The sequence below is a fragment of the Lepisosteus platostomus genome, chromosome 12 (assembly GCF_059453375.1).
Source record: "Lepisosteus platostomus isolate fLepPlt1 chromosome 12, fLepPlt1.hap1, whole genome shotgun sequence".
Taxonomy (NCBI): domain Eukaryota; kingdom Metazoa; phylum Chordata; class Actinopteri; order Semionotiformes; family Lepisosteidae; genus Lepisosteus; species Lepisosteus platostomus.
The window spans coordinates 36,270,375-36,295,263 of record NC_142622.1 but is presented as its reverse complement, the minus strand read 5'-3'; the positions used below and the strand labels follow the sequence as shown (position 1 = coordinate 36,295,263).

Genomic DNA, 24,889 nt, shown 5'->3' with positions numbered 1-24,889 from the left:
GCATGGTTTCAGGCTTAAGGGGGGTAATAGTCAGGAATTCCACCAAAATATGGCCTTTATATCTTAATATTCATGTCAATTCAATGCCAGAGGCAAGATTTTCAACTGTATTATCACTTTTTTTCAAACTTTTGCCTGTAGGACAACATCAGCAACATTCCTTTTTGAGCAATGCAGGGCAAATAGCAATATATGAAATAATTTTTTTTAGAGCTATCACCGAAATAACACCTTTCCTAAATATCATTTCCATCCTAGAACACTGCCATAACCTCAAAAAGTATCTACGTTTTGCAGGAATCCTAACCCTAACCCTAGCTTTGTGTTTGCACTAGGTTAGGGTTAGGGTTCAGAATTCCTCCAAAGAATGAATGCAACCTTCCACTCATTTAAGGGCAAAATATGCTTCACTGAAACAATATATTGGTCTGAAATGCTTAAGCAAGCATACCAAAACATAGAGAATGCATCAACAAGGGTAAAATTCTATTTTTGGACAAGTATTCTACTACTGAAAATGTTGTGTTCAATGGTGACCTCATTGAGCATGGTTTCAGGCTTAAGGGGGGTAATAGTCAGGAATTCCACCAAAATATGGCCTTTATATCTTAATATTCATGTCAATTCAATGCCAGAGGCAAGATTTTGAACTGTATTATCACTTATTTTCAAACTTTTGCCTGTAGGACAACATCAGCAACATTCCTTTTTGAGCAATGCAGGGCAAATAGCAATATATGAAATAATTTTTTTTAGAGCTATCACCGAAATAACACCTTTCCTAAATATCATTTCCATCCTAGAACACTGCCATGACCTCAAAAAGTATCTACGTTTTGCAGGAATCCTAACCCTAACCCTAGCTTTGTGTTTGCACTAGGTTAGGGTTAGGGTTAGGGTTCAGAATTCCTCCAAATAATTAATGCAACCTTCCACTCATTTAAGGGCAAAATATGCTTCACTGAAACAATATACTGTTCTGAAATGCTTAAGCAAGCATACCAAAGCATAGAGAATGCATCAACAAGGGTAAAATTATATATTTGGACAAGTATTCTACTACTGAAAATGTTCTGTTCAAAGGTGACCTCATTGAGCATGGTTTCAGGCTTAAGGGGGGTAATAGTCAGGAATTCCACCAAAATATGGCCTTTATATCTTAATATTCATGTCAATTCAATGCCAGAGGCAAGATTTTCAACTGTATTATCACTTTTTTTCAAACTTTTGCCTGTAGGACAACATCAGCAACATTCCTTTTTGAGCAATGCAGGGCAAATAGCAATATATGAAATAATTTTTTTTAGAGCTATCACCGAAATAACACCTTTCCTAAATATCATTTCCATCCTAGAACACTGCCATAACCTCAAAAAGTATCTACGTTTTGCAGGAATCCTAACCCTAACCCTAGCTTTGTGTTTGCACTAGGTTAGGGTTAGGGTTCAGAATTCCTCCAAAGAATGAATGCAACCTTCCACTCATTTAAGGGCAAAATATGCTTCACTGAAACAATATATTGGTCTGAAATGCTTAAGCAAGCATACCAAAACATAGAGAATGCATCAACAAGGGTAAAATTCTATTTTTGGACAAGTATTCTACTACTGAAAATGTTGTGTTCAATGGTGACCTCATTGAGCATGGTTTCAGGCTTAAGGGGGGTAATAGTCAGGAATTCCACCAAAATATGGCCTTTATATCTTAATATTCATGTCAATTCAATGCCAGAGGCAAGATTTTCAACTGTATTATCACTTATTTTCAAACTTTTGCCTGTAGGACAACATCAGCAACATTCCTTTTTGAGCAATGCAGGGCAAATAGCAATATATGAAATAATTTTTTTTAGAGCTATCACCGAAATAACACCTTTCCTAAATATCATTTCCATCCTAGAACACTGCCATGACCTCAAAAAGTATCTACGTTTTGCAGGAATCCTAACCCTAACCCTAGCTTTGTGTTTGCACTAGGTTAGGGTTAGGGTTCAGAATTCCTCCAAAGAATGAATGCAACCTTCCACTCATTTAAGGGCAAAATATGCTTCACTGAAACAATATATTGGTCTGAAATGCTTAAGCAAGCATACCAAAACATAGAGAATGCATCAACAAGGGTAAAATTCTATTTTTGGACAAGTATTCTACTACTGAAAATGTTGTGTTCAATGGTGACCTCATTGAGCATGGTTTCAGGCTTAAGGGGGGTAATAGTCAGGAATTCCACCAAAATATGGCCTTTATATCTTAATATTCATGTCAATTCAATGCCAGAGGCAAGATTTTCAACTGTATTATCACTTATTTTCAAACTTTTGCCTGTAGGACAACATCAGCAACATTCCTTTTTGAGCAATGCAGGGCAAATAGCAATATATGAAATAATTTTTTTTAGAGCTATCACCGAAATAACACCTTTCCTAAATATAATTTCCATCCTAGAACACTGCCATGACCTCAAAAAGTATCTACGTTTTGCAGGAATCCTAACCCTAACCCTAGCTTTGTGTTTGCACTAGGTTAAGGTTAGGGTTAGGGTTCAGAATTCCTCCAAATAATTAATGCAACCTTCCACTCATTTAAGGGCAAAATATGCTTCACTGAAACAATATACTGGTCTGAAATGCTTAAGCAAGCATACCAAAGCATAGAGAATGCATCAACAAGGGTAAAATTATATATTTGGACAAGTATTCTACTACTGAAAATGTTCTGTTCAAAGGTGACCTCATTGAGCATGGTTTCAGGCTTAAGGGGGGTAATAGTCAGGAATTCCACCAAAATATGGCCTTTATATCTTAATATTCATGTCAATTCAATGCCAGAGGCAAGATTTTCAACTGTATTATCACTTATTTTCAAACTTTTGCCTGTAGGACAACATCAGCAACATTCCTTTTTGAGCAATGCAGGGCAAATAGCAATATATGAAATAATTTTTTTTTAGAGCTATCACCGAAATAACACCTTTCCTAAATATCATTTCCATCCTAGAACACTGCCATGACCTCAAAAAGTATCTACGTTTTGCAGGAATCCTAACCCTAACCCTAGCTTTGTGTTTGCACTAGGTTAGGGTTAGGGTTCAGAATTCCTCCAAAGAATTAATGCAACTTTCCACTCATTTAGGGGCAAAATATGCTTCACTGAAACAATATATTGGTCTGAAATGCTTAAGCAAGCATACCAAAGCATAGAGAATGCATCAACAAGGGTAAAATTCTATTTTTGGACAAGTATTCTACTACTGAAAATGTTGTGTTCAATGGTGACCTCATTGAGCATGGTTTCAGGCTTAAGGGGGGTAATAGTCAGGAATTCCACCAAAATATGGCCTTTATATCTTAATATTCATGTCAATTCAATGCCAGAGGCAAGATTTTCAACTGTATTATCACTTATTTTCAAACTTTTGCCTGTAGGACAACATCAGCAACATTCCTTTTTGAGCAATGCAGGGCAAATAGCAATATATGAAATAATTTTTTTTTAGAGCTATCACCGAAATAACACCTTTCCTAAATATCATTTCCATCCTCGAACACTGCCATGACCTCAAAAAGTATCTACGTTTAGCAGGAATCCTAACCCTAACCCTAGCTTTGTGTTTGCACTAGGTTAGGGTTAGGGTTCAGAATTCCTCCAAATAATTAATGCAACCTTCCACTCATTTAAGGGCAAAATATGCTTCACTGAAACAATATATTGGTCTGAAATGCTTAAGCAAGCATACCAAAGCATAGAGAATGCATCAACAAGGGTAAAATTCTATTTTTGGACAAGTATTCTATTACTGAAAATGTTGTGTTCAATGGTGACCTCATTGAGCATGGTTTCAGGCTTAAGGGGGTAATAGTCAGGAATTCCACCACAATATGGCCTTTATATCTTAATATTCATGTCAATTTAATGCCAGAGGCAAGATTTTGAACTGTATTATCACTTATTTTCAAACTTTTGCCTTTAGGACAACATCAGCAACATTCCTTTTTGAGCAATGCAGGGCAAATAGCAATATATGAAATAATTTTTTTTAGAGCTATCACCGAAATAACACCTTTCCTAAATATCATTTCCATCCTAGAACACTGCCATGACCTCAAAAAGTATCTACGTTTTGCAGGAATCCTAACCCTAACCCTAGCTTTGTGTTTGCACTAGGTTAGGGTTAGGGTTCAGAATTCCTCCAAAGAATTAATGCAACTTTCCACTCATTTAAGGGCGAAATATGCTTCACTGAAACAATATATTGGTCTGAAATGCTTAAGCAAGCATACCAAAGCATAGAGAAAGCATCAACAAGGGTAAAATTCTATTTTTGGACAAGTATTCTACTACTGAAAATGTTGTGTTCAATGGTGACCTCATTGAGCATGGTTTCAGGCTTAAGGGGGGTAATAGTCAGGAATTCCACCAAAATATGGCCTTTATATCTTAATATTCATGTCAATTCAATGCCAGAGGCAAGATTTTGAACTATATTATCACTTATTTTCAAACTTTTGCTTTTCGGACAACATCAGCAACATTCCTTTTTGTGCAATGGAGGGCAAAGAGCAATATATGGAAGAAAAATTTTTTGGAGCTATCACCGAAATAACACCTTTCCTAAATATCATTTCCGTCCTAGAACACTGCCATGACCTCAAAAAGTATCTACGTTTTGCAGGAATCCTAACCCTAACCCTAGCTTTGGGTTTGCACTAGGTTAGGGTTAGGGTTCAGAATTCCTCCAAAGAATTAATGCAACCTTCCACTCAGTTAAGAGCAAAATATGCTTCACTGAAACAATATATTGGTCTGAAATGCTTAAGCAAGCACACCAAACTATAGACAATGCATCAACAAGGGTAAAATTCTATTTTTGGACAAGTATTCTACTACTGAAAATGTTGTGTTCAATGGTGACCTCATTGAGCATGGTTTCAGGCTTAAGAGGGATAATAGTCAGGAATCCCACCTAAATATAGCCTTTATATCTTAATATTCATATCAATTCAATGCCAGAGGCAAGATTTTGAACTGTATTATCACTTATTTTCAAACTTTTGCCTTTAGGACAACATCAGCAACATTCCTTTTTGAGCAATGCAGGGCAAATAGCAATATATGAAATAATTTTTTTTAGAGCTATCACCGAAATAACACCTTTCCTAAATATCATTTCCATCCTAGAACACTGCTATGACCTCAAAAAGTATCTACGTTTTGCAGGAATCCTAACCCTAACCCTAGCTTTGTGTTTGCACTAGGTTAGGGTTAGGGTTCAGAATTCCTCCAAAGAATTAAAGCAACCTTCCACTCAGTTAAGGGCAAAATATGCTTCACTGAAACAATATATTGGTCTGAAATGCTTAAGCAAGCACACCAAACTATAAACAATGCATCAACAAGGGTAAAATTCTATTTTTGGACAAATATTCTATTACTGAAAATGTTGTGTTCAATGGTGACCTCATTGAGCATGGTTTCAGGCTTAAGGGGGGTAATAGTCAGGAATTCCACCACAATATGGCCTTTATATCTTAATATTCATGTCAATTCAATGCCAGAGGCAAGATGATGTTTCAGCATTACTACATTGTAAACAAGTAGGCTTGTGAATACATCTCTTTTAATCCAATAGAAATATTGCATTATATTAGTAATTATGGTGACTAGTGAGCAGGAAGGGCTGTATCACGTCAATTCATGGAAACTCAAAAGCAAATTTGCAACCACATTGGAAAGTTCAATTCACAATTTGTAGAATGTTTCTATAATGTAAGTGAATTTATTTTGTTACTGGTTACAGATAACCTGTTTGAGAAATTGGGACTGCAGTTCCCCTTTAAACAAAGGGTAATAAAGACTATTAAATTTCCTCATAACCATTTGTTACAAACTACCAAAATGGTGCCCGTTTGTTTTTAACCTTTATTATCTTGTTCAATTTTGCATGTGACGACCTGTATTAAGTTATTTTTTTGTTTCTTCAGTTTTGTAATGTCATATATTGTTGGGATATTCTACCTTAACTCACAAAAATAAAAGTTTTAAAAAATAGTAATATGATTTTTGCAATGGATGATTTATTGTGCATAAAAATCCAGATCATAGTTTACATTACAAAAGCACCTCTGAATTTTGGACAGTTACCAATTCATACTGCCAAATCTGAGGTCCTAAAATCTACCGTCTATTTGCAGACAAACTACTGGAGAAAAAACTACTGAAAATAAAAAGGTAATAATCTCAAAATTTAACAATATATAATTAAACAAACTGGCAGCATATATTTATGTAATATCACCTGACGCTACTATGCAATATTGATTGTAGAATGTTAATCTTTCCATGTTTATGCACAAAAAATGAAAAAAAAACTTTCACATTTCAGATTCTGAAAATAAGGTAATTAAAATTCTGTTGTTTAAAATTTTTTCTTCAGTAAGATTGTGAGCCATGTTCTTAAGACAGAAATGGCAACTGATGGGCTAACTATAAATATTACATTTTCCCATAAATCATGACATCGCTAGCAGTTTACAGATAGGGTGCAATTCATAACATGCAGTATTATTGTTAAGGGGGTTGCAGCTCTTGTTGAAGCAAATCATTAACTCTTCTTGCCAGTTCTTACATCATCTTTGCTCATGGCTATGCTGGCTAGAATTACTACAATCTAGCATCTTCCTACGTGGGCTGCTGGCCTGGTATGATGTCATGCACTTGCGCCATTCAAGATATAGATTCGTATCTGCTGCCAGTGAATATGAAATAAACTTTCTGGAGATGTATACAATGGATACCTTAACCTCATAGTAATGCTTGTTGAGGTAACTGAAAACAACATTCAGCATGTAACAGTTTTTGTACTTCCCTTTCTAATACGACTCTCTTCAATTGGTTCATCAGTATATCTGTGTGTTTAACTTATTTTGTTTAAACACCAAAGGACCCAACATCTCTCTTATAGCTGCTTACTCAAAGAAGGAGACAAATAATTGAAGGGCTGTTTAGTCAACATGACCGTGAATTCAATAACTATGCAACTGAATAAATAATAGCATTTGCGACCTGACAGCTAATTTTAAAATACACCACGTTTGAATCTATAATTGTTTCTTCTCTACCCTGCTGTTCCAGATATGGACTTCTCCTGCAGGCTAATTTGTTGCTGACTTTGCAGCAATGTGCTGCATCATAGATATTGTTTTTTTTTTATTCCATCAACAGCAACAAGTGACAAAATTACTGTATATCAATATGGTTTCATTTTAACAGTCCCATCACAGAACCAGTGTCTTTATGAGAAGAAGAGGAATGAGCACTATAACCTTTTATGAGGTGTTTTATAAGCTAAGTAGGATTTTTAAAATCTGAAATTGGATTTGCCAGTTATTTTTAGGTCACTTTAGTGATAAACATCCATTTTCTGTTCTACCAGTTGTGCTCCATCACTTCAAAAGAATCCCGGACACAGCTGGTTAGTCACATGGGTGGAGTGAATACCTTCAACTGTTGAGCCACTTAAGAGCCCTAAACAGGAATCTAGAAGAATAAAGCTAAAACTCACTTTTTTTTCTGTGTAAAGAACAGGGGTGCATAATACAGAGATAAAAACTTTAAAAAATAAGATGCCCTCAATTACACAAGAGTGCTGGAACAGTGGGTTTTCTTTCAAAGCCTGTATTACTGTATCTTATACTGTAGCTACTGCAGATCTCTTAATTTCTAGAAACAAGGAGAAGCAAGAAACATAACAAAACCATACAGTACAACCAAACAAAGAGCAGAAATATGCCTGTTCCCCACCGCTATCATGTGGTGAGCTTAGAAAATGGGAAGCCGGGGTTGGGTGATTACAGATGCTTACTGCAGCGCAAAAGCACCAGACATAATGCAAAGCAACACAGCAGTCCACCTCTAGCAATCTCACAGGGGAGTGCTGGAGAAATATGAAAGCCACAGGCAAAAAGTCCAGACAACCTGGCTGTTGTTCTCTCTTAGTTTTTTTTCCCATCGGAAGCAAAACACAAGATAAGCACTTGCCAGTACAACAAATAATGAACAAGCTGATGAAAAAAGTTTTTATAAAACAACAGTGAAATGAAGAGCACTAGACTCAGCAATCCACGACTGGAACAGAAAAATAACAACGATTAGAAGAAGTCAGTGCAGTGGTGGAAGATCTCAGCCAAAGTATATCAGAAATGGGGAGTCATAATGTGTACATAGTGAGGGCCTGCTGGTGCTGTCTGTCACTCACACAATTACAGTATAATTTACTGGGTGTCAGGGTAGGAAAAATGATTGAAAACAGATATAATTCCCAGTTTATTCGCGAAAAAATGCATTCTAATGTATTCAATATTGCTAAAGGAAAATCCCTCTTAAAGTATTGCTCATTTTTATCTATAAAATAGATTTATACATTTAAACATACAATGCAGAAGAAAATCAATATCCAAATACTATTTAACGATCCCCTATTTAGTTAACATCCATCCAAAGACCAAACTGCTCTCTTGAAGTGCTTTATATCTAACAATAAATTTGTGAATGCACGATCCACTTCAACTCTATCAACTCATCTGCTCTCTCACCACATTACAGACAGCCCTCTCATCCTGAGTACTATCCAGATGTCGATGGCAGATGCTAGCTGAGAGCTGGTTTGACTTCCACAATGAACTGCACGAAAACATAGATGCACTGCATTTGTGCCAGTGATCACTTCAGGCTTTTCAAATCCCTAAAAAAAAAGCCCAATCTGTTTCTTTTGCATTAAAGCACAGCTCAAGGAGAAAGAAGTAATATTTTTTTCCATAGATGGCAGTTCAGAATAAATCTCAGATGTTCTGGTTGTCGTCATCAGGGATATAAAACCACAATTAAAAGAGTATTCAAATATTTTCCCCTTGTTGCTTTCTCAGCAAAATGTGATTTGATTTTACACCTTCGCAGTCAGTTATAAATATTCCTTGGCATGTGTGTTTCAAAAGATTACACACTAAATTACTACTGCCCTTAATACGATGACAGATATGCTACAAGATTCCTCTGACGCGAAAAAACATGTGACTCTAGACAGGCTCAAGTCAGGCCTTGTGATGCATACAGACTGCAATTCAAAGGCAATCAGTGAACATATACAGTAAATTTAGGTGGTGTTTTTGAATCTGCAGCTACTTAGGCATGAGATTGAAACCAATCTTGTTTTTCTCAAACTTTCAAGTTGCTACACCATTATATCATCGAGCTAACCTATTATTAATAATAACAATAATAATAATAATATATAAAACCTCTGAAATGGCTAGGTTTGGAAATTAATATTAATTGGCAAAGTTAATCCAGTGTTGGAAATCTTTTTTTCTACAACTGGCCATTGACCCAGAAGAAAAACAACCCCAGGCTAAATACATATAAATTCTCCCAATACTGTACATACCAAATGAGCTTAATTTAGATTATTTAGAAAGCAAGAAATTTAACACGTTAAACTCACCAGAGATGACTGAGATGGCGTTTTCTTCTCGTGTCTAGTTATAGAGAAATTGTAGGTGTTTATACTCACAAATTCAGAACTTTTTTTTTTCCAAATTCAGAACTGTTAATTAGGCATGCAGCCAACAATTTGAGTCAAGCTAAAGACTTGACAGAAACTGCTCACAGCATATCAAACATAACAGCAAATTCCAAATATGTTTCCTCAAGATCCAAAACTCTTTGGCGCTTGCATTGAATCTGCAGAATTCCAGCAGAGAAAAGTTGCCAAGTACTGTACAGCACATCAACGGCTCAGACTTGGAAAGATGGAGAAAATGTTTAATCCCCGTTCTTCCACTCTGACATCTTGTCAAATTTGTACAGTCCCTGGCATTCTCTCTTGTTGACACATTTTTGATCGTGTTGCCCTTTTTTAGTTACGTTTGCCATTACTTAGCGTTGAATGACTTCAAATTTGAATGAAGTGAAGAACGAATACTACAGTAAAATGCTACAGTACATTTGTACTTCAACTGTAAATTAGGTAGATATTATCAGGATGAATATGGCCAGAACAATCGGTACATGCTTTAGGAATCATATTGCCTATACTGCACATTGTAATTTAAAAATTAATTTGCTAAAGTAAAAAGAATATCACCTCAAAAATAAAACAATCCTACTGAACCAGAGGCAGCTTGTTAATTATATCATGATACCCTGCTGAAAAAAAAACACAGAAAAGACAGTTTGATATACATACAGTATGTAGATTATCACAATTCATTGTGTTTCTGTAACCCTCACTTCTATATGTCAACACCACATTATAAAGAAACTACATCCTATAAATGCAAGACCTAGTTTTCTTCCTATAAATAAAACTTGTATCTTTGTCGAGGAAACAACAAAACAACACTTTTCCTGCATCATAAGAAAAGTACAAACGTCACAAAACCGGCAGGTGTTGTTAAAATCCCAACCCTTACCCTAACTTGGGCCCTTCTAGAACATATATAAAAAACCTTGGCTTCGAAGACTACTGAAAAAGTTACGTCATGACTCCAAATCAGTCAGAAACATTTAAAGTGGCAGTTTTAAAGGACTTTAAAGGTACAGCATCTGCTGTGAACCAATTGTCATTTTCTAGTATGTCTTATTTTGCAACCTGCTGCTGAAATGGCTTTTGAATTGAGCATGTCTGAGCCATTTACAGGTTACCACTACAGTGGCTATCAATGCAAACAATAAATGTTTTTAACATGGAGAAACATGGAGTGTTTTCTAACTTGATTTTGATTTTTGACCATTTTGGATTGACAGGCTTTGCAAAAACTGCAACACTGGGCCAAATTTCTTTTTTCAGGAACTTACAAAACAAAACTTTTCCTGCATTTCAAATGCTTCCCAAAACACAGCAAAAACATCACAGAATGTCTACGTGTTGTTACAATCCCAACCCTAACCCTAGCTCAGCTCAGGTCAAGATACTCCATGACTCCAAATTAGTGATAAACATTTGAAGTAGCAGTTTTAAAGTACTTCAAAAGGTATCTGCTGTGAATCTATTCAAAATTTCCAGTACATCTTATTTTGCAACCTGCTGCTGAAATGACGTATACATTGAGCATATTTTGAGCTGTTTACAGCTTAGGATTACAATCACTACTACAGTTTGGCCAAAACCATCGTTTTGTTTGGTTCGCAATGAAAAAAATAAAACTATTTAGCATGAAGAAAGGGTGTTTTCTAACTTGTGATTTCTGACCATTTTGGATTGACAGGCACATGGTTTAGCAAAAACTGCAACACTGGGTCAAATTTCATTTTCCAGGAAAAACAAATCAACATGTTGTTAACATAACCCTAGCTTGGACCCTTCTAGAATATACAGTATACTGTGATTTTACAATTATGTCGTTCATCTGTTTTGCTACTATTGACTGTTTAATTCTCTATTCAAAAAATAAAGCATGATACTACTGCCACCATTACATTATTCAGTTGCACATAGATTTTCTTAAACAATAAAGTCAAGGACGCAATATCAACTTATCAAGATCAAGGCTAAGGTGATTTCTTTCTTGAGTAGGGCAACTAATTCCCTTCAAGACCCCACCACACTTGCCGCCGCATCAATAGTAAGACCACTGACATTTTTCAAATAATAACTGAAGACTCTTTACAGCTGACATACTGTAACCTTCTCAAAAATATTCTCTCCTTTGTTCGTGCCAAGCATTGATACAAAAGAAAGCAAATCCTCTTGAATCATACAATCAGGTGTAATCCCGCACATAAAAATAGCCTGCTGGCCAGTATTTGTTAGGTCTGCCATCTGATTCATAGCTAGGGAGTAGAACTCAAAATTGGTTGTAGAATCCTTCCTAGTCATTTCAATATACACTACCAGATCGTTTTGTTCATTCGATCTGATGATGTCCAAGAAAAAATTGCAAGCTTATTATGCTTTCTAATAACTCTAATTTTTTATTTAGTCAGGGATGGTAGTAATAATGTACACCCCTTACAAATTCTCTTTCTGAGTAAGGCCAAGATTTTCTTGTGATACAATAAGTTCTCTCTACAATTAATGGATGGCGTAACACTATCTCCTTTTATGATCTTCTGAAAAGCTCCTGCTGCATAAATTCATCATAGGTTCCTTATTTTGGTCTAAATGGAGATCTCCTAACAATTCTTCAATTTATTTTTTTGCAGTTTCTTTCTATATTACATATTTCTTGTCAAAAATAATTTCTCCACAAATCAGGCAAATGGACAGGCATTTCATCCTCACAAAACATAATTTGTCAATTTTTCTTCAAAGAATATTGCACTTTGCTTGCAGTAAACAGTATACTTTATACTTTAAAAGCTTAGAATTGAAAAACCCTTTTCTTATTAAATACCCATGCAAACTAGAACTTCAACAAGTATAAAATGACTTGAGACATATCAAATATGTTGTAAGATCTGGAGGAATGGAGGGATTGACACCATACACACCTTTTCAGAAAATCAGTCACTTACTGTACGTCCTTTCCAACATTACCCTACACTACAATGCTCCCGACAGGCCAGATGGTATTAAGCAATGGGCAGGACCTGGCCAGAGGTCCACTGATTCTCCACTATAGAATGAACCCTAATACCAACAGCTAAAAACTTTAAAAGTATTAACATACAGTACCTGTGAATGAAGGTAATTTGTCACCATCACTCTAAATTATCTAGGCATATTCTAATTTAAATTCTTCAAATTTTAAACAAGGTTAATAATCCTGTACAATGCCAGGATAAAAACACATCTCATTATAAAGAATACGTAAACTGAGAACGTGTTCCATTTGAAGGATATCCTACCAAATCTTTAACATGCAACTCTATGAAGTAAAGTGCAACAATTGGATTAGACAGATTCTATCAAAGAATATATCCTTTTCATGACTCTCAGGGAGGTAATTTACTGTAGATTTAGTTGGCTTTAAAACATCTTAAACTTAATATTTTTAATCTGCAATTTTCTCTACAAAATAAATAATTGTATAATGATTTCCACTCTACTGTATATCCGTCTTGTAAAGATTCTGTTCCAAATCTGAAACAGAAAGTTACTAAAAAATGTTAATTTGTTTTGTTAAAAATGTTATTTTTCAATCACAGATCACAGATTTAAAGCACACAGCCATGTTTGTCTTCCACATTTAAACGTAATATTTCTTTTTATGTTGTCGGAATAAGATCAAGTCGTAACGTATGCATCGGTAACAAACTTCCAAAATTGCTACTTAGTGACAGTTTTCCTTGGAGCAGATACTAAGTGTGTCTGGGAAACAGAATCCTACCCATCAACAAGTATCATTACAATGCATTACAACCTATTACAGTGCTTTCGATGGAACCCTATTTGAATTACTTAAACCCCACACGAAGCTGATTTAAGTACCACATATCTAAAATCGTGACAGCAGGCCACCCCAAGTAGAAGCATAGGAAAAGGATATGATCTTCCAGCAGATGTCCAGCTTGCTGTTGATCTCGTACCCCCTGGCCTGCTGTCTCTCTTCCTCCAGCTGCTTCAGGTTAGTAAACTGGGCTCTCTCATCAACAGGCTCAGGAAGACTCTCAAAATCAAACTTGTTCACCTGAATCGCCATCCTACAAAATCAGACAAAAATACAGTACAAGTGGTTAGTTTGAAGCAGGACAAGATTCAAGATCGTTTTAATGGCGTGGCTCCTTATAACGTCCTTGAAGTCAGTTTTGGAAGTTTGAGAATACTTTTTCACCAGGTTAATACACCGTTTTCCTTTTAATGAGTTCATGGCTTTATTTCTTTTTGCACAAAGGGAGTGTTGTTCAGATAATTTACTTTCTCACTTTTAGTATGGGATTCAGTCACTGAAGAGAAAATAGGTTATCCTGGCAGCAATACAAGACATGATCAAATATTTTCAATTGTTTAAACTATTTGTTATTTAGTATCTTCTACAATTGTATTGTGCAATAAATTCACAGATGTGATTTTTGCAGGACACAGAATACAGGTAGAGAACAATGTTTTGAGTTATTGTAAGATGTAAATAGAAGTTTACTGTGAGAAAACATCAAAAAGCTACCTGTTATGAAACAAATCTAGCTAATTTTCTATGTACTTTATGTGTGTCTGTCACTATTATCAAGAAGTGTCAGTTCTGAAGTGATACTCAATCTAGTTGCAATAAATGTCTCTGACTGTGAGATGTTACAGGTTAATGACCGCAGTTAGAGAGCAGTATGCTTCCCAGAAGGGTGGAGTGTGGAGCATTGAGATTTGATTTCGCTCTGCACACTGCTGTTTTCTGTGTGCCACACTGCTGTGTTAGAGCCAATTACAGCACAACTGCTCTCTGTACTACATTCCAGGAAAGGTATGATGATGCAAAGAAGATATAAATAGTAGCAAGGTGGCCATGTGTGACTGCAGAGGTGACTGGTATAAATCCACCGATCGTTCAACGTTCAGGCCAGCATACTGTCGTGGAGAAAAATAAAACACATTGCACTTTTAACAAAATGCTGTCATATATTTCCATTTAAGAACATACTAGAAATCCAAGCTCGTTTATTAGGTTCTTTTTCCTTGCATCCCATAATCCGAAACCCAAGCGAAATTAAACGACAGAATTGTTAAAGAACTTCTCCACTGCATGTATAGTATGGCACTCTGATAACACTACAATGTGAAATAGAGTAACTTAATAAGTAACAAAAAAGCATATTTAAGAAACAGAGTACTTACTGTGGTAAAAATTTCCATTCACAATCCAAATGTGATTATAAGAACCATTTAAATGATATGTGTGAGCGCTTCTCTTTCAAATTACTGCCACTTGCAGGGGAAACTCACAAACACAAAAATGTCTGCTAAACTAAACTGCCACTTGTACAGTAGTAACAAAGCTAATATCCTTTCCGATGCCTTCCACTGAGATAAACAGGTTATTTGCAAAGCACTCTTTTGTAAAACAAGAAAAAAAGAAAAAGATGTAATCAAATAATGTTCACTGTAGACAAGACAGCAAGCAGATCTTTACACAACAGTTAAGTGGCAGCCTGGGAGCAAGAACAATAATCCCATCAATAGCAATTATATAACACAGGAGAGAAGTCACTAATCATATCAAATGAAAACAAATTGAAGTTAACTAAAAAAGCATTTGCCCGCAGCACGAAAAAGAGCATGTCAGGAGACAGCCCTCTCTTGAGTTAAAAAGTCAAGGGATTATAGACACTGCAGCAGGTTCTTATCGCACAGGATGTGCACAAGCTTTCATTTAATTAGAGGTAAAGTTCAGAGATTTCACCTGTGCTGTGTTTGTAATTAAACTAATTTCTCAGGCAGGATTTGAATGTACAAACACTGTAGTCACTCCTGGTTGCCTGTGACTTTTAATTTGTTTTAGAAGAGAGAGAGTTTCAATAAGTACGTTCCTTAACAAAGAGCAGATAGCAGTGGACTTTTCCCTGGGTTTTGAAAAGTCATCATCTTTGCTGCCTTGGGACATTCAATTTTTCAAACGCTCTGGTATAGCAGGAAAGTTCTACTGTAATATTCATTAGGTCTTGCAGCTAAGAGGAATTGAAATGGTTCTCCATCAAGATAAACATGCGATGACCTCACATTTCTTTTGAAACAAGCTGGTTGTGCAAAACTATCATGGGTATGAAACAGTTTCCTTCCATACATCACCTCCTAAGTGCAAACTAAATTGACTTCAACAGCCTCTATGATAAAGGCACTTGCTAATTCAGCAATCATGCAGACTTACTCATTAAAGAATAAGCTTTTTCCACACGCTGTGTTTAGTAATTATGCATGCCCATACTTTTTTCTTATGTTTCTTCTTCAACCTTGCTTGAGACCTCATCTTACTGAAAACATGAAAACAGATTAAACAACAAGCTATTGTTTAAATCACCGGCAAGTGAATCCAACATCATGTGAGTGATGTTTCATTCAAATGTTCAGCTTGCTGTCTTCGATATACTGTACAACCTTGAGAACACCTGTAGATAATGTTACCTGTGTACTTCACTTTGGTAAACACTGTAGTGGCTACTACGATTATTCAGTCAGAATGTTAAGTATGAAAAGACATTTTCCAAGGAAAATGTTTAAATACACATCTTCAACATCTCAATTACTCTCTTCCTTAACATGAATGAAGAAACAGTGCAAAAACAATGCTTCGTAGTAAATAAAAAAATGTCTCCTCTTCTTTTTTGGCATATGAGATAGCTTTATTTAAGTTCCACAGTTGTATCATTTCATTGGCATGCAAAGAGCTGTCGGTGAGATACAGAACCTACTGTGCAGATACATCCCACACACCTGCCTTATTTGACCGTGTTGTATACAAAGCCTTGTCAGCTGGCATTAAAACCACCCGAAAACGCTATGCATGACTTCATCTGATCCTATAATGTTATTTTGCTGGTTGAACTACCTTGTTTCCAATTACACTTTCTAAGCATCTATAAAGAGAGCAGGAAAAAGCCAAGCTTCATTAAGATTAAAGATGTCCATCCCCTCTACACCTTGTGAAAAAAACTCAATGTGGGGGGGGAGGAAAAAAAGGAAAGAATGGGAATTCAGCTGGGAAGCGTCTCAGCTAATTAAGATGCGGAGCCCCATTTCTTTGATGTAAAGTATCATTTTGTTTTGTAAATGAATTATAAAGCCGTGTGCTCGCAAATGCGGAGGGCTAATTCTCTCCAGCTTTGTCTGGTTTCTACCTTTGATGCAATATGCAAAAAATATAAAAGGCAGTGGCACACTGCATGTTAAGGATGTGGAAAACAAAACACTGAGGCCTGTGTTTTTTGTACGCAGTCCTGTTCAAGGCACTCCAGATTACCCTTGAGGAAAGCTCAAAGCAAAAATTGTTAAATTATCATTTAACAGGCCCTAACAACAAAGAGGAGCAGAAATTAAACAATAATCAAGGCTCTGTACAAAGAGAATGAAAGGTTTCTGTTCCTATGCACTATGGTTTAAAATAGAAAAAGAGTAGACTGTAATATACCAGGCTCATGCTAAAGCACACAAGACCTTCATCCAATTAACCTAGTCATAAAGGCCATTTAGAAAAGACCACGCATGCCACGTGGAGTGACTTAGCACACTATTAGAAGGCATAACTTAAAATAAAGCAGCAAAAGCACCACATTGGTCAGGAATGAACTCTTAATGTAAACAGCCATATTGGTGGTAGCTTACAAGTGCATTTCAAAACCTCCAACTACATCTACCGTTTCTAATATTACATATCCAATAAATCTAGCCTGATAAATGCTAAAAATCTATCAACCTACCTTTTCAATAGAAAAAGATACTGTGTAATCAGGTGTATCAAGGTAATCTTATATACCTGGAGATAATCCAGGTTATCTTTAACATCTAGCAACAAAGAAACACAAACCTTAGAGTTTAAATGCTGTAATAAGAACATATTATGTGAAATTGACATCCTTCAAAAACTGAAGGGTTATGGGCACTACTGGGCATATCGGTGAAAAAAAAACAATCTATAAAGCTTAACATGCCAAATGCTAATGCGTTAAAAGTCTGCTTCATAGCCAAATAAACTGAAGCCCTGTCTCTGTGAAGAAATCCAAGACTAATAAATTAGAGGCTGGGCTGTTTAATACAGGTCCTGGGTTTTTCAAATATTTTATCTTATCTTGTTTTTGCTTTGTACTGAGCATGACATGCATGTTCCCCAGGCTGATTTCTCATTTCTGAAAATCTGTTAAAAAGTGTAATTAAATTCTAAATAAGTTTAGAATATACTCCATTAATCATCTGCACTGACAGGATGCCTACCACATATTCTGACATCTTGACCACCCGTCCAATTTGGTTCTATCCTATTGCTTTCTCTGTGATTTGAGCTCTTATTTTTTTTTCTTTTTTATTGTTTTCATTCTACTTTGTTCATCAGTGATGAAAAAATACGGTATTAGTGACAGGCAAAATTGTAAACTAGGAGCAGCTGCATTACAGCATGAATAAGAAATATTGCCTGGAGTGGGTCCCTTCTCCAAGAAGCTTTATCAAGTAGCCGCTTTTGCTGCTCTAAGATAGGCCTCTATCTCTCCCAGAAAATACGAAATCAGTCAAAGTTAATTTGGCGTATTAAAGTTGTCAGGTAGGTATCCTCATTAAGGAGGAAAGGGTTAAAAGGCCGTTTCAGATTCTGTGACTTGCAGGACCACAGCATCTTTGAGGGATTTAGCCGGAACAGGGAGCTAATCTGGTCTATTAACCATCTTTTAATCACTGGCTGCGTTCATTCACGCAGCAATCTAGGCCTGCAGCAGAGGTTTTACAGCCTTAATCCCCACACATGAAGTGGAAAATTCCCCTCAGGCACCACTGTCCTGAAGAACAGACAAAGCGGATAATCGCCACCTTGTCCTCACTGACCTAGGAACACAGCGCCGGGAAGCAAGAGGGAAAATGGAAGCAGAACTGGCTCCCCTTCCTCCATCCCTCCTCATATTCTTGTGTAGTCGGGGCCGTGCCGAACCTGCAGGACTTTCCCAAGCTGACACCAGCTCCTCCATTGATTCTGTTCCGTCACATACGCCACTTTAAAGTCACCTGCTGGGCCCTTATTGAACTGTTTTCACCCAAAAGCTCAGAATTCAGTGGCTCAGGACAGTCTGAGGTAGTGACTCAGTTATCTGTCTGATGTAGAAAGGCAATGAGTAGGGTAGCTTATGAACAGCAATTGATTTATGCACCCGTACTTAGTGTAGCTCTCTAAAGCTCTCTAAACATTAATCTTTTTTTTTTCTTTTTAAAGTATTTAACTCAAGGTAATAACTTCTGGAGAGCTGCTGAGATATGCACCACAGAATACAAAATTAACATCATTATCATGGTAATAATTAAAAACAGATGATTATAATAGTACCTGCCAAATTGACAGAATGACCTCTTTGGTTTTTACCCATCTGCCTCACAATATATCGGGAAAAAAAATGTACATATGTTGATTTTATTTTTCAGGGCAGATACTGCTGCCGGGGCTTAAACATGTAGGATTTTTAAGAAGCTGTATTGTTTTATTTTTATCTGATATGCATTTTATCTTTTGAAAAAAATAGTATATTGTAACAAAAAACAAAAAAGCATACATATATTCATTATACAGTAGAACAGTGCTTAAAGTCCTGTTATGCAATGCATTGTGCTGAATCCTTCTAGTTCCTATACTGTACCTACGATATATTCCTGGATCAGATTTTTGAAAGAGATAATATTTATACAGTATATTGTACAGGGTTGCTCTCACTAAACACAAAAAAAGGAAAGATACAGAGCTATTTGTAATGCAAAATGTTATAAAAGATACAAATGATATTTTACAGAGAATGCATATGAAATACATGAACACTACCCATTTAAATCGGTTTTACAAAAAATATTTATAAGCCTACATAACTCAGGAAACACAAAGAGCCTCATTACCTCATAGCTCCATTTTTACTTTAGCGCTATGTAAACAGAAATATAAAAGAATCCAAAAACTAAATTAAACTCTCTTTCTGCTTCTCTCACTATGAGCTACTGCTGATTTTGGATGTATGTAGGTCTTCTGAATTTACATTGAGCTTCCAAAAGCCAAGCATGTGTGTGATTACACATCGGAATCGTACTTTAATAATAAACTGTTCAGATATCTATGAACAACAAGCTAAGAATAAGATTTTCAGCACACAAGAACAATTCGCAGTTATTAAAACACTAACAAGGTGTAGGCTCATTCTACATCCAAGAAGAGGAAGAAAGGAAGGAAATCTTTCAGTGTGGGGTTTTTTCTTTTCATTTTCCTTAAATGCTTAAGTGTAAGCCAGGAAAGGAAACAGAAGAGTGCTCTTATGAAGCCCCACACACTACAAATTTCTTATTGTTTGACAGCTAGAAGAAAGGAAAAACACATACAAGCCATACAGAAAGGGAGGAACTGGAAGTGATCCCACAGCTCTGCAGACATGCGGTCTTTGGCTCAGGGCCTGAAAGGTGTGCACAGAGTCGGCTGAGTCTGGCAGTGTGACAGAGAGCCCATGGTGGGGTGGAAGGTGGGGGGGGGGAGTCTGTCTCCGTGTGGTGCATGCAGCAGTAAGACAACAGCGCCCCTGCTGACAGACTGTGTCAACCCCCTCCTCAGAACGGAGCATCTGCTTAACCCCGCACAACCCCTCTGTCTCCGGCTCTGACATTTACCGACGTGCTCACTTCAGCTGGATTCTTTGATTTTTGTAGATGTGGTTAAGGAGAAGAACACCACAGCCGGCTACTGCACCCTCCACTTTAACATTATACCCAGGAAATGGCTGGCTGGGGTGCCACTTGCAAAAAGGTTACCCATTCATTTCCCGCTTTCAAAAAACAAATGCAAATAAAAAATATAATAGCTGTGAAAACTGATTGCATCTGGGACCAAATCGGTAAATAAACTCTGCTCAATCTTTTTATTTTAACTATTGTTATCCAAGCAAAAGCTTTTTTTATAAACAATTTCCAGAATGATATACAGTTTTATATGCATGAAAAGTATGAGGCTTGCATGCAGAAAATAAGGTCACATTTGCTTCAAAACATGAGACAGAAAAAAGGCGTTTCCTCTCCACAAACCTCGTCTCACTCTATAATACTACGTGGACCCAGAGGTTAAGGAACAAAATGTCATTCTATTGAGCAACGGTGTTTGAAACTAATCAATATCAAAAGCTTTAAAGAGGTCCTTTGAGGAGGACTGCCCTGCAGTACTGGAGGGGAAGAAGGAAAGCCAGGGATATTACTTCAGAAACCTTAAATTATGATTCCAAATAAGACAACTCAAAATAAGAAGGAGAAAACGTGTTTTCAGTGCAATTGTTTTTCCTAAAGGTTACGAGGTTTGCTTATTATCTGATCATGTATGCCATTAGGGGTCAAACTATACCATGTTCCTGAGTAAAAAATCCCATTTGGTGTTTTTTTAATTAAAAAAAGCAGTTGTAGTTCTCAGCAGCCATTTCTAAAAAAAAGACTGCATGTATCAGTCTACTCGCATGAAAATTGTTGATTTACAAATAATGATTTATAATGCAATTACATCCATTACATCTCCTGTAGTCACATTTATTCCCAATGGTAATATTACTCAGTTGCTTTCTTTTTCTTTCGCTGTTTCTTTTAAACAACGCTGTAGAATCCATAATTCAAGCATGAACAGAGGAACCCATTAGGGAAAAAGACACCGGGGAGAAGAATTTTTTATCAAAACCTTTTGCTCTGGCTCTAACAGCCTGTAATTGTGTTATTGCACTAGGGAAAAGCTTGGAAGAAAAAAAAAGGAAAGTGCAGAACAGGAGTGGGGAGAGAGAGAGAGAGAGCAACAGAGGAGCTATTTTTAGCTCACGTGCATCTGCTCGTCAGTTGAGATCAGTGGCTGGCAGAGAAGAGAAAAATGTTTAAAATGCAGTCTCCTTCATCAGGAGTCTATTTTTAGACTGCGGCTGACTCTGGTAACCTTCTGTAGCAACAGCTTCTGAACTCTGGGTCTGGCTTCATACACCGTCAGGCTTCAATGCAAACAGATCTGTAAGTGCTGCTGAAAGGAAAAGGGTACAGATTTGGTCTGTCTGGGCGTAAGGGAATAGGGATTTATTTTTAAATTCATTGCTTAAATCTGGGAGAAACAGCATGGCAGCCTGCTGGTTTCGGAATGATCAGGATCATGCAAAACGTGGCGCGAGGCCCTTTATCAGAAAGGTTTACTGTGGAAGGATGATAAAGAACCCAAATGAAATTGGCTGTAAAAACAGTACTAAGGAATTATAAGACTGCACTCTCTAATGCTGATTTACTCTCAAAAATAGAACATTCAACATCATCCTTCTCAGGTAATGTACACATTGACAAGAGAATTGATCTTAATTATTTTAATATGATGTGAGACCATTTAGCTTGATTATTTGCTACTAGCTTAATGATCTGAGGATCTCATTTGGGTGTTTTCTGGAGGAGAGGTTTTGACAACATGACTGGGTTGTTTGCTCCAGCTATATAAAAAGTACCAATTGCTTAGATGTGATACAGTGGCATATTGAGAATTTAAAAATTTCAACAAAGCCTTAAGTTACTGACTCCTACATGCTTCCAGTTGCTCATGTTTCAAAGAAGAACAATGCCGAAAATGACAAGAGAACCGTCTTAAATGAGAAAGATAAATAAAGTACTGTAAATAAAAAAATCACCAGTGCCTTTCTTTTAGTATACCAGGACATCTTACAGCTCTTGGCTGTCACACTAAAATGTTACAGATTTATAACCTAGACCACAAGATGAATGGAGAGTTCACATTGTTGCTTGATGTATATCAATATATGGTTGCTATTTTTAGCTCTTACTACTGTATTTCATCTTTTCCTTGTTTTGTGCACTTTTAGCTTTACTGTGCGAGGTCTAATTATTTTATTGTGCTAACACATACATCATTGTTGGTTATTTTGTACATACACTTAATAAAAATTTTGGATACATTGTGTGCATTCGTTGATAAGGGAAAATAATCATAAATGATGGATTTCAACTTCACCTGGGTGAATAATAATGTTTGATACAAGAACATCATCCTCCAGGAATTCCGTTAATAACTGTACCGTGTTTACAGTATGCGTCTTAAACTACATTTCTTACCATCCAACAGCTGTAAGATTTGATCATGATGAGAGTTGTTTTCCAAAGCAATTAACATACAGGGCTTTTCTTTGCAACCTTTTGTCTCCTGACTGATCAAAATGCGAAAAAAGCTCTAGGCAGTTCTGGACAGAACAAATGCTTTTCACCCAAACTCTACAGTAATGTTGGCAAACATGTCAAAACCACAAAAGGGGGAGACAATAATGCTCTCTGTAATGAAAGATGATAAATCCCTCAACAGCCAGAAGTGCCAAAAGCTGCAACACTCACTGGTGTCTTTTATCTACACAAACCAGCAGCCATATCACCCTGCAACTCACAACTGGCAACCCACTGAAGCTAAGCAGGTGTGAGCCTGGTCAGTACCTGGATGGGAGACCTCCTGGGAAAAACTAAGGTTGCTGCTGGAAGAGGTGTTAGTGGGGCCAGCAGGGGGCGCTCACCCTGTGGTCCATGTGGGTCCTAATGCCCCAGTATAGTGATGGGGACACTATACTGTAAACAGGCCCCGTCCTTCGGATGAGACGTAAAACCGAGGTCCTGACTCTCTGTGGTCATTAAAAATCCCAGGGCGCTTCTCGAAAAGAGTAGGGGTGTAACCCCGGTGTCCTGGCCAAATTTCCAATTGGCCCTTACCAATCATGGCCTCCTAATAATCCCCCTCTATGAATTGGCTACATCACTCTGCTCTCCTCCTCACTGATAGCTGATGTGTGGTGAGCGTTCTGGCGCACTATGGCTGCCGTCGCATCATCCAGGTGGATGCTACACATTGGTGGTGGTGGAAGGGAGTCCCCTGTAAAGCGCTTTGAGTGGAGTGTCCAGAAAAGCGCTATATAAGTGTAAGCAATTATTATTAATTATTATTATTATTAAACCCACAATAGCGATGGGGCAGATGACTTCAGTCAATGTGAAACTTTCTAAGCCTAGAGATCTGATACAACTTATTGATAGGTAACTCTCTCTACTAAGCCCTGATCTCAAAAACACAACACACAACAAATTGAACCGTATTCAATTCTGTTCAAGAAAATGGGCTAATTTATGTTGGCAGCAAGTACAGAGCTGTATTTCCATCAGTAAGGAAGCTTGTCAAACCAGTGAGACGGACGCCGGCATGAAAAGGATGCACATGGGGAAAAAGCCGATGTAGGAAGAGTTCCTTATGATCTAGACAATCCCAGCTGGAAGGACAGTGCTCGTGAAATGGAGCGGAAAAGTGTTGCCAACTCGGAACTGACTGAGCTTATGATCACTGAGGGGACCAGATGTGGTTCCTGACAGGTAAGACGTGGGAAGAATCCGTCATGCAATTAACATGACACAGGCGTCTCAGGATGCATGCAAGACACTGCAAATTACATCTCTCTTCTCCTCTCTCCAACTAATATGCACAAAGGTTTTCTACACATCAGCATTTTGTAACTTGGAAATAAAAGGCCATCTCACTCTTACTATAGAATACTTTATATATTTTGCTTTCTGGGATACTGTGCATGAAATCTCTTTCGTTAATTCAGTGTCTAATCAAAGAGAGGTCTGTTGTATTTGGTTTCATTATGTTTTATGGCATTTACTCATCTGAATATAAAAACATGTTGAAAAAGCAAAAAACAGTACTAAAGTTAACACACTGTGATAAATTAACCCAATTATTTTCTATTACAAAGTAAAAGATAACAGTTGAGAGAAACAAGTTTGTTCTGTTGAGAAATATCATGGTTGATTTCTCAAATGTAACAATATTTTGTTAAAACAAACAACTGATGATATAATAATCAGTGATGAGAGACAGGAAAGCCTACAATTAAATAGGATACCTAATCAGCATTTTTCTCTGACAATAACTGGGAGAATAATAAAATTGCAACATTCTTTATACTATAAACCCATGTTAAAGAACTGTATGTCTCAATAATTTATCCTGGTGATGGTTGTTTAAGCCTAATGAGTTACAAACAGCACACATTCTTGCTATGCAAAGGAGAGCACCAGTAAGCCCTGTGAGAAGGTACCTACTTTTAGAGTTACCTTAGCAATGGATTGAGAGGTACCTTTAAAAATCTTTATATCATCAAAACCTACAATAAAGAGCTTTTATATATATGCGATACAGTTTTTTGCTTGAAATGTATTTCCTCTAATATGGAAAAGGCACATATAACAG

The 24,889-nt window shown here is 36.8% G+C and overlaps 1 protein-coding gene across 3 annotated transcripts in view; it reads right to left on the bottom strand.

The window, feature by feature from the left end:
• Positions 1-24,889, bottom strand: part of trappc9 (trafficking protein particle complex subunit 9) — a 619,314-nt gene that overhangs the window by 336,649 nt on the left and 257,776 nt on the right. For all 3 annotated transcript variants that reach the window (XM_088601827.1, XM_088601825.1, XM_088601826.1), the window contains one exon: positions 13,485-13,637. In XM_088601827.1, the coding sequence (XP_088457953.1) occupies positions 13,485-13,637 (153 nt within the window). The remainder of the gene's footprint in view (positions 1-13,484; positions 13,638-24,889) is intronic.